The following is a 10241-nucleotide window of genomic DNA, read 5'->3' on the forward strand; positions in this document are numbered from 1 at the left end:
TTTTTTTTTTTTGCAGGTGGAAGAAGGTAGACTATGTGTTTTCAATGTAAACCCTCATTTATGCAATGTTACTTACTATGACTAACTCAAAATATTCAAACAGAGTATCACTAGCCATTCCTATAAACATAAAAAAATACGGTTTTATATGTAATGATATACATTGCATGTATATACAAAATCCATATACATGCACACATTCTGACACAAACATACAATTCTCTCTATTCAAGTCAAGAATTAAAATACTTCCTATTTTTCCACCTTTATCTTTTCTTCCTCCTTCTAGAAGGAATCTAAGAAGCTGTTATGACTTGGGAACTTACATAAAGTAAAAATAAGCACCTTACTCAACATTTCTTATATTCCTACTGACAGTTCCCAACTTGAATTTACGTTATGCTGGTTATCTGAATCTAGATAACATTCCCTCATATAGTGGTTTTGAGAGAGAATACAGAATGTAGGTAAATTCTCAGGCCATTCAGCCAAGATTTATTTAACCTGTAATGTACCTGATATACAGAACTCAAGATACAGAATCCATGAATTTAATGATACTTAATACTTAAGCAGAGAGTAATAGTAACAACAGAAGTAGAAAAATTTTAAAAAGGTCCTGAAAATATGTAGTAGGGGCATCCAGGCCACACTCTCTACCAAAACTTAAAAAGGGAGGAAGGAACTTAAGTTCATGAAACTACTTTTTATCTATCAAGTATTTACTAAGACTCTTACAAAAGAAAACTTCAAGCAACTACTGAGTATACAATCATTTTCTTACGTGAAATAAATAAATGCACTACAGAATGCAGTGATTTCTTCTGAAGGAAGAAAGAAAAGCATAGACATTTTGTTCAAAACTCCCTATGTTCACCTTGGATTCCTATTCTTAAGGAAAAAAATTGTAAAACTTTAAAGTGAATATAATTTAAAACGGTTACACTATGTGAAATTTTCAGGAAAAAAATTCTTAATTTTTATCTGCTTAGCCAACAGAAACTAGTAAAATACCTTTCTATCATAACAATAATGTGCTGACTACTTGCTCTGTGCTAGACTCAGTACCTTATGCACACACACAACCCTTCAACCCTTCCAACAATATCATGCCAAGAAAATAGATCCGAAGAACTCAGATCTTCCTGCTTTTTTTCATCAATTAAAATGAAATCCAAAGATCAAAACACACAGAAGCAATCTCCTAACTACTGGATGTTCTATTAGATGTCAGGAAATTCAAGTACTTTGATTTGAATGTCGTCCTCATGTCAAGGTAAGAAGGAAAATGATAAGTGGGAACTACAAATTTCTGGCTTTCATCAATAACAATTCCACTCAAAAGTCCAGGGAAAAGGATGATTTAGTGATGATTCTACATTCCTTTAAAAAGAAAAAAAACCTAATTAAGTTCCATTCACATTCCTGAAAAAAAATCCACCAATGATCAAATTTATGTAACAATGCAACCTAAAATTTGTAAGCTCACAATTTAAGTAACTGTGGATACTAATCTTTTAACTACTAACACAAAAACTAGGACTATAAAGGAAAACAGAACTGCAGTTCACTTTGATGGAAGACAGAATAAGTTGTGAAGAGAAACAAACACAAAAGAATAAAAATTTAAAGAATAATGGAAGGGAAAGAAAATAGAGAAGAAAAAAAGGAGGTACACAACAAGGAAAAGAGAAAGGCAGGAAGGTGCAGAGGGGACTGATGGCACAGAGGGAGGTAAGACACTTGTAGTAAAATGACTCTCGTCCAAGGCTTGCTGGAGCTGGACCATTATCTTGATAGACAGAGGGATTACCTCTCTGGTGGTTTTTAAAAAATGCTTTGTGTATCTACACGGTCTCATTTTATTTTTTCAAAATCCTGTTTATTTTTAAATATTAGTTCAAGTTTGAAAACTTTGCTTAGGTGTAAAGGAATGACTTTTATTTTAGAAATGTACTTTGGAACGTACACACCATTGCTCAGTTTAGTGCTTAAAACCTCAGAGATGCCCCGACATTCCAAACCTGACAGTCTTTCCTTTGTAAAGAAATTAGGGCTGCCTCTTTCCACAGTACTTGAAAATTAGATCTGAAGTCAGTGTTCACAACTGTGCAAAGCCTTGGAAGTATGTCCATTTGCTTGAGGGACAATCTATCACCAAAGATAGTTGTCCCTATTCTCCAGAAAACAATGCAGATGTGCCCAAAGGAGCAAAAGCTCCCAAAGGAACATCTGGGGTTAGTTATCAGAGAAAAACTGTCCTCCTGCCCAGAGCATGTATACAGAGCACTTGCACTGAATACTGTATCCAAAGCCTGATCCATAGAATGGTGAGCTGTGCATCAATCCAGTTTCCCTTAGCAGACTAAGAACCCCACCTACCCCTCTGCCTTGACCCGGTGGCTTGCTTCTTTCTTCGCATCCACCTACCCATCCTGTATTCCAACAGACCCCTGGTCCTCACTCTATCCCTCAATTGCATAAGAATGCTTTTATATAAAAATTCATTAAGTAATGTACCACTTTCAATATATTGATCCTACAAACTGTAACTCTGTGAAGTGGTTCAACACGATGTCATCACCACACAGCAACTTGTTTCATTTACAGTATCTGTTTCACTTCGACTCATGAGCTAATATAATTCAATTTTTTTTAACTGCACACAGGCTGCTAGACACATGTGCCTGGCAAATGGAATCTGAACTTAGCTTAACAGCCTCATTTATTCCTGATGGTTTAAATTATTTCATCACAATTAATGACACCCCCTCAGCTTCCTGTGCAGCGCTGCCAGATGTTCAGAGACCACAAAGCCACTCTCTTCTTTGACGGCTGGTGACAAGTCGTCCTCTGAAGGACATTCCCTAGGTACATGGGCCGGATGACACTTCCATTGCTTAGCACCTCTCTGCCTCCCAGAGTAACCATGTTGAGGAAAAAGCAGGAAGGCATGAGAAACCAGCAAACACATTAGCAAAGGCAAATTACGTGAAGTGATCTACAGGCAAAGGAACTTGGCTCCTGCCACAGGAGTTCCTAACCTTGTTTTTTTATGAAAGAGCTCTTCACCTCCACCTTCCCGCGCCCCCCCCCCCCACTCCCGGCATCCACTGAGTGCCTAACCTGGCGTCAGTCCTCAGGGAATGCCAAAGGACAAAAAAAATATCAACTTTTCCACAGGGATTCTCTTTGGTTTGGGTAATTTTGTTTTGAAGGATATTGTTTAAACTTACCACCTTCACGGTGATCATCATGTTGTTTTTGAGAGCAAGCACTCTAAATGATATATTATATCTTTTTTTTTTGTTAAGATTTTATTTATTTGAGAGAGAGAAAAGGAGTGGGGGGAGGGGCAGAGGGAAAAGCAGACTCCCCGCTGAGCATGGAGCCAACACAGGGCTCAGTCCTGGGATTGTGACCTGAGTCAAAGACAGACACATGACTGAGTCACCCAGGTGCCCTTATCATTGTATCTCCAACTATAATTTTCTGCTATTCAACAGATACTTCCAATTGAAATACACAACATTTTGGGAACTTGTGGCAAACAGTTTCACCCCTTTTTCTTTTTTTAAACTTTATGGAGGCATAATATAATGGATATACAGAAAGTTGCACACATTTCATGTAAATATCTTGATTTTGATTTACCTATTTTTCTAGGCTCAGTAAGATTTATTCATTTCAGGGGCTGTTGGCTTTTTTTTTGTGCTTGTTAGGTTTTGTTTGTTGTCTTATTTTCTTTTAAAAAACATACTGAAAAATAGACTTCACACTTCCATTATTTTGATTCTAATAATGGAAAAAGCCATTTACTTCTTTTTTAGAAAACCAAAATTTTTATTCAGTATGAAATTCAGAAATGTTAATTATCTTATATTCATCATTTTAAGTTCACAAAAAGATATAAATTCATACAATCACAGGTAGCTAAGAGTAGCTAACAGGGTAGCAAAAACAGTAAACATACTAGCACTGATACAGTAAGAATCCAATACTACAGCTCTAATTTGGAAAACATTTCCATCAACTAGAGAACATGTGGCAGACATTTTATGGATTATTTTTTAAATGTTAAAAAAAAAAAAGAAAAAAAACCACGCTGATCTTATTCAGGGAATAAGGGGCCCTTTTCTTTGCCAAAAAGTATAATAGGAAAACTGAAAGGCCACCTGTGTCAGCCCACCCTATAGTATGAACATAAGCTATAAGAGCATTTTGGAAAATATCTTCAAACTGAGATGAGAAAAAAAAAAAAAAAATCACTATCAATACAGATTCCAAGCAGATGCAAAAGGCTTCTGTGCATGTTAGTGATTATGTGTGTGGCCTACACAGGCTAATTTCAGATGCCTCCAAAACTCAGTGTACTTTCTCTTTTATAAACTATTTGGGATTAAAACTAGGAGCTCATCCATATCAACTTTGACAATGGACACAAATACAGAGTAAGCTAATCAAGCCAAACAAGTTGAATTTTCCCCCTCATAGCAGGCTCTTTTAATCTCAAATGCCTACTGAAATTTACAGACATGCTACACTTATGTTTTGACAGTTGTTTATTAAAATTGCTTTCCTAGGAAGTTCTATGAAGCCAAGAGTCTAGTCTCTATCAGAACTGAGGCGATCGGAGAGTCGAGATGATGGCATACTTGCCGCAAGCAGACAACAATAGGAAACTCTTAGCACTCCCAGAGTTGCATCAAATTTTCCATGGACCGAAACTAAAATGAAATAGTTCAATTACTAAGAGGTAGATAAGTAAAATAAACAACTAATTTCATACAGTGAAGTTGGGTTAGAGTCATATGGACCTCATTCTGTTGTCTCTAAACACTGTATTGGAGGGGAAAAGGAGCTGAATAAACTTTAAACTCTCATGTAGGGATGTATTGCTTGTGTGTCCCTGGCAGATGTGGAAAGGAGATGAAATGGGCAAGGGAGAATCAAATATCCCATCGCTGCAGGTTTGCTGAGGGAAAGAGCACTGCAAAGATCTCACATCTGGCAATCATTTGTCAATAGCTGGAAAGAGAACGGCAGGAAACTTTCTGGCTCTTGGAGAAAATGAAAAGACAAAAACCATGTGTCACACACACACACACACACACACACATTCTGCAATGGTAAAGTGACTACTACACTTATTCTCCACCCCCCCTTCACCCCCACCCCCCCAAATTTAATGATCTTCAGATATACTCTACTCCATGGTCAAAAACATGCAGTCACTTGACTTGTTAAAGCTGCAGTGTATGTACATTTTTCAAATAAACCCCAGGGCTGATGTTAGAAAATCAAAATCAGTCAAGCATAGACCGCCTGGTACTTTGGGCAGGAATCCTTGCGGTTTAGTCAATAAACAGAATCTGAATGAAAGACACCACAGTAACTAGACAGTAACGTTTTGAACAGTTCTTAACCTGAAGGGGGGTTGGGGAAGGCGGGTGTACTAGTGACCATGGACATAAGGCTACCAGTCCACTTAGATGGCTCACTCTACCTGCAACATGACTGTGTTTAGTTCAAGGTCATCTGCTGTTTCTCTCTCTCTCTCTCTCTCTCTCTCTCTCACACACACACACACACACACACACACACACACACTGAACTTATATTTGAGGAATGTTGAATGTTGTGAATGAATTTGGAGAGAATACAGTTTGTTGTTGTTTTTAAATAATTCTACCCGTTTAATAGGGTGGGAAGGGGAAATCTCAAATTCTTTTTGGTTCATACTGGTGATAATAATATAAAAAATTTGCTGGCTTCATTATGAGTTCATAAAAATGACCAGCTTTGCCCTAGCAGGTTTATTATGCAATAAAAAGTTTTCAAGACAACCCACACAAAATTAATTAACTTCTCCAAAATCATAGGAATTTAAATCTGGTCATGGTGATCGATAGACTTCAATAAGCAGCTTTCAGTTCACCCTTATGCTGCATTTAACTAGCAGCAGCCGCCAAGCTCATCCCTGTGATTCCATAAGTGAATGCTGCAGGTTGTTTAATAACCTGGCAAATTCACAGTAGCTTGTCAAATTATTACAGGAACAGTGTCATCACTAAACAAGCCTGATCACGGTTAATTACAATGCAGACTAGAGAGCAGCCACAATTGTTCATTAATTACAGGAAGCACCTCATTTAAATTTTATGGAAATTTACACTTGCACCCCGGTATGTCTGGGAAAAAAAAAAAGTGATCCTTCACGCATTCACAGAAGAAAGGAGTCTGTGGTTTATGAAACATCACAGTAAATTGTGTCTAATCTGATACTGAAATATTGGTTCATTATTTACTCTAATTTTCTAAGCACTTTAGTGGTGAAAAATATCAAGTCAACCCCACATCTTGAATTCCCAACCAAGAAAAGAACTGTGTTAGGCTAGCTGTAACAACTTAATACAGGATAAGGCACAGTTAGACTTAAAAAGTAACTTTTCTCTAATTGAAAATATAATATTTAATAGGAATTAGGGGAAGTCTAAACTAGAATAACCATTTCCTAGAAAATAATTATTTAAGAGCACAATTTTTTGCTAATATACATCAGTTAACTTCCCAAGCTATAAGAAAGTACAGTTTCATACCCACTTCAAAAACCAAAGAGGAGGGGCACCTGGGTGGCTCAGTGGGTTAAGCCTCTGACTTCGGCTCAGGTCATGATCTCAGGGTCCTGGGATCGAGCCCCGCATCAGGCTCTCTGCTCAGCAGGGAGCCTGCTTCCCCTTCTCTCTCTGCCAGCCTCTCTGCCTACTTGTGATCTCTCTCTCTCTCTGTCAAATAAATAAATAAAATCTTAAAAAAAAATAAAGAAAATCAAAATTAGACAGTGAATCAAAGTCTTGATTTCCAGCTACTTTTCTAAATCAAACATATTAACACAATAAGCCCGAAGACACACTTTCAAAAGTTAAGTAAGACACAGACTTCAGGATAACAGTCATTCAAAACCAAAGATATGTTCATGAAAGAGTGTCAAGGATCTTGGAATTATTAAGCAATAAAGTTGCTAAGCCATCTGAAATTTTAGGGATAGAAAAAAAGAGTGAAAAGGAAAGAGGTAAGAATAGAAAGGGACTTCACCAGTCAAGAGAAATTATGTCAGCTAAAATAGAAAAGTTAAATCAGATATGGACACTGTGTGTCTAAGTGAAAATCCTTCATAGGAAAGGATATAAACAAACTATCGCTCCTAAATCAAGGTGTACAAGAGATTATTCTCAGAATCAAGAGGCCAAAACAGCAAATCCTCTAGTGGTTATAATGCCTGGCCCTGAGGGACAGCCTGAGATCCAAGCAGGGAAAATAGATGTCTCTGGCAAGTCCTATGGTGAATTCCCTGAAATGCAGAATTAAGACTAAAAACTAAGAAATGCCTCATTTCGTTGTGGGGGGGGGGGGTGAGACTAGAATACATGCCCCATAGCAAGAATGAAAGGACTCTAGAAGCAAAAAACTACTCCTGAAGTTGTTAGCTGGTGAAGAACATATTAAGTGTCAGGTTTTTTTTATGTCTGACATAATGTGGATATATATGTACCAGATATCATTAAAATGTATGGAAGTCATATTTAGAAAGGAAGAGGAAAACAAGAAGGAAATGTTCAAATGAGTCCCAGTTAATGCACCAATTCACCACACTTGACTCTTTGAACACATTCAACCTTTCCACTCGGTCTGCCAAAATGGTGTTGCAAGAGGAGGAGTCCAATAAAATGAGAGTCATTTCTTTGCCCAGGGGCTTGGTCTTCTTCACAAGGACCGTGATGAATTGTCAACTCTACAAATGTTTTAACTACCTACAACCAGGGTTTCACGTAAACTAGTAAACATACATCTTCTCTCTTGGTATGTTAAAATAATATGCTCCATTGGTCCCTTTCAGCTTTATTTCACAGTCACATCTGCAAAACCCATTGCTCTTCGCTTCATAACTCAAGGTTCACAAACAGATTATCCAACAACCACCCATGACAGACCATTCCAGGTGATGTGTTTGAAGAACATCACTTGTCCTACCCAAAGAGGTCAAGGATCAGACCAGTCTCCATGAAAAGTCTTCCATCACTCTGCATTTATGTGTCACGTACAAGCTGTTCGCTTTCGAAAACTGGGAAATACATGATCATGTCTCATATGTGTCACACCTGCTTTTCTGTTGTACTGTAGCCATGCAACACCCAGACAGGACCAGCTTGTGGTATAGCGGAGCTCAGGTGGTCTTCCCTAGGCCAAGAGCAGGTGTGCAGGAGACAGTACACTCTTCAGTACCATAAAAACTGAAACCTCCTCCTACCACCACTTCCACCTTCACTCCAACTGTGAAGAAGTCAATTTTTAAAACTATTTTCCTTTCTCATGCAAGGTTTCTAAATCAGCAAAAGTGCTTTAAAACCAAGCTCACCATGCTTATCCAGTAAGTCTGAAAATTTAGAAAATGATGCCAAATGCAGGTCCTGAAAAAATATAGTATGTGTTTGTTCATGCTAGGGGATGCCATCCATGTTACAACTTCAGCCAGTATTTTTGCATTAGTAGCACACACATTCCTTAAATACTACATGGCACACAGAGTAAAGGTAGGTCTTTGAGCTACGTGTCATACTTATATTCTTTATCTATGAAATACCGAACTACTTCTAACGTCCCAAGACCACATAACATGAGCTAAATTCCAAATAAATACTTTCACTTGACTAAAGAACTTAAAATTGCATCCCAGGACATATCTCTCCATACATGAAAAGGGAAGATAGTTACCATTAAATCATACTTTTCTAGTACGGTGCCCAATGGCTTCTGTTCTCCTGAGCTGAGAGACCATCACGCGGGAAGCATGACTTGCTCACCATGTGTCTCTAGTGCCTAGCACAGAACCAAGCACATGATAACGATGCTTTTAAAAGATAAGAGCTAGTCTTTACTGAGGGCCTCTTATGTCCAGGCCCTATGCTACCAGCTAGGTAGATGTTAGAACATTCACTCCTCATAATCACCTTCGGTGGCAAGTCCCCATTTTACAGATGGGAAAGCTAAAGCCCAGTGTGGCTGAGTGACTCTGCCAAGTATCTCACAGTAACTTTTGTAAAGCGAGGCAGCCAGCCTTCAGAAAACATGCTCTTACCTACCGCAGTATATACCATTTCTTGGATGAATAAACGAGCTATCTCCAGTTACAGACAATTTAGCCTAAAAAGGACTTTTTGTGGCACACATGCCACCCTGGTTCTTCCTTTAAACCTATCTCTACAACTGTCCATCTCCTGATGACACTGATGTATCCATGTCAGACATTCAGGAACCACTGTTTCTGCCACACCACCCCCAACTAGTAAAGCAGTAAGACTCCAACCTGGACTTCCAGCCTCTGGTCTGGCTCCTCCAGGTTTGGGCAGAAGTCTGCACCCAGCACTCTGCCAGCACATGCCACTGGAACCTGGGGGAATATGGCCAAGTTAGATGCTGGGTGTGGAGGCTGCTAAGAACTGCACACAAACACATCTGTCCTAGACAGAAGCAGGGACATTCCAACTGCAGGTATGAAACAGGCCAGCATGGCTTCATTGGTTTTTGACACTTACTACGTCAAATATGTTACAAATAGCATGTAACCAAGTCTATTAACTACCAGAAGGCAAATTCTAAGAAGAAAAGATCCACAAAATTTTTATTCCCCCTTGTATCCATAGCACGTAGCACAAAGCAGGCATTTACTAAATATCTCAGGATGGAAGGAGGAGAGAAGGTTAAAGTACAGACGAAAGAAAAGGAACATAGAATCTCTGCTTGACATTAGTGACATTTTCTCCCTTTTCTAATTTTCTTATGGGAGGATGAAGAACATTGTCTTCTAATTTTTTTCTAATGTCTAAAGTTCCTTTCCACTGTAAAATACCTGTTCAAATTTATTTTTCCTATTCATGATATAAGTTAGCACAGACTTTATCAATACTTATTATTTACTATCTCTAAATTTTAATAGGCTTATTTTATGTCTGTTCCAATAATAAAAATGCTAACAAAACAGCTATAACTTAGAATGTTTCTCTATATCTAAAATTCTATACTGAAAGCCACTAAGATTCCCTTTCAAATCTATGTTAACTTAGTCTATCTCATCCCAAAATACTACCTCCTGTTACCTGCATATAGAAAGCCACTAAGATTCCCTTTCAAATCTATGTTAACTTAGTCTATCTCATCCCAAAATACTACCTCCTGTTACCTGC

The 10241-nt window shown here is 38.1% G+C and overlaps 1 protein-coding gene across 1 annotated transcript in view; it reads right to left on the reverse strand.

The window, feature by feature from the left end:
- LOC111156615 (basonuclin 2) overlaps positions 1-10241 on the reverse strand; it is a 297257-nt gene that overhangs the window by 248192 nt on the left and 38824 nt on the right. The window contains exon 2 of the mRNA XM_022517609.1: positions 9365-9448. Coding sequence (XP_022373317.1) covers positions 9365-9448 — 84 coding nt within the window. The remainder of the gene's footprint in view (positions 1-9364; positions 9449-10241) is intronic.

Source organism: Enhydra lutris, unplaced genomic scaffold, assembly GCF_002288905.1.
Source record: "Enhydra lutris kenyoni isolate GAN:26980312 unplaced genomic scaffold, ASM228890v2 scaffoldscaffold47, whole genome shotgun sequence".
In the NCBI taxonomy this organism is placed as follows: domain Eukaryota; kingdom Metazoa; phylum Chordata; class Mammalia; order Carnivora; family Mustelidae; genus Enhydra; species Enhydra lutris.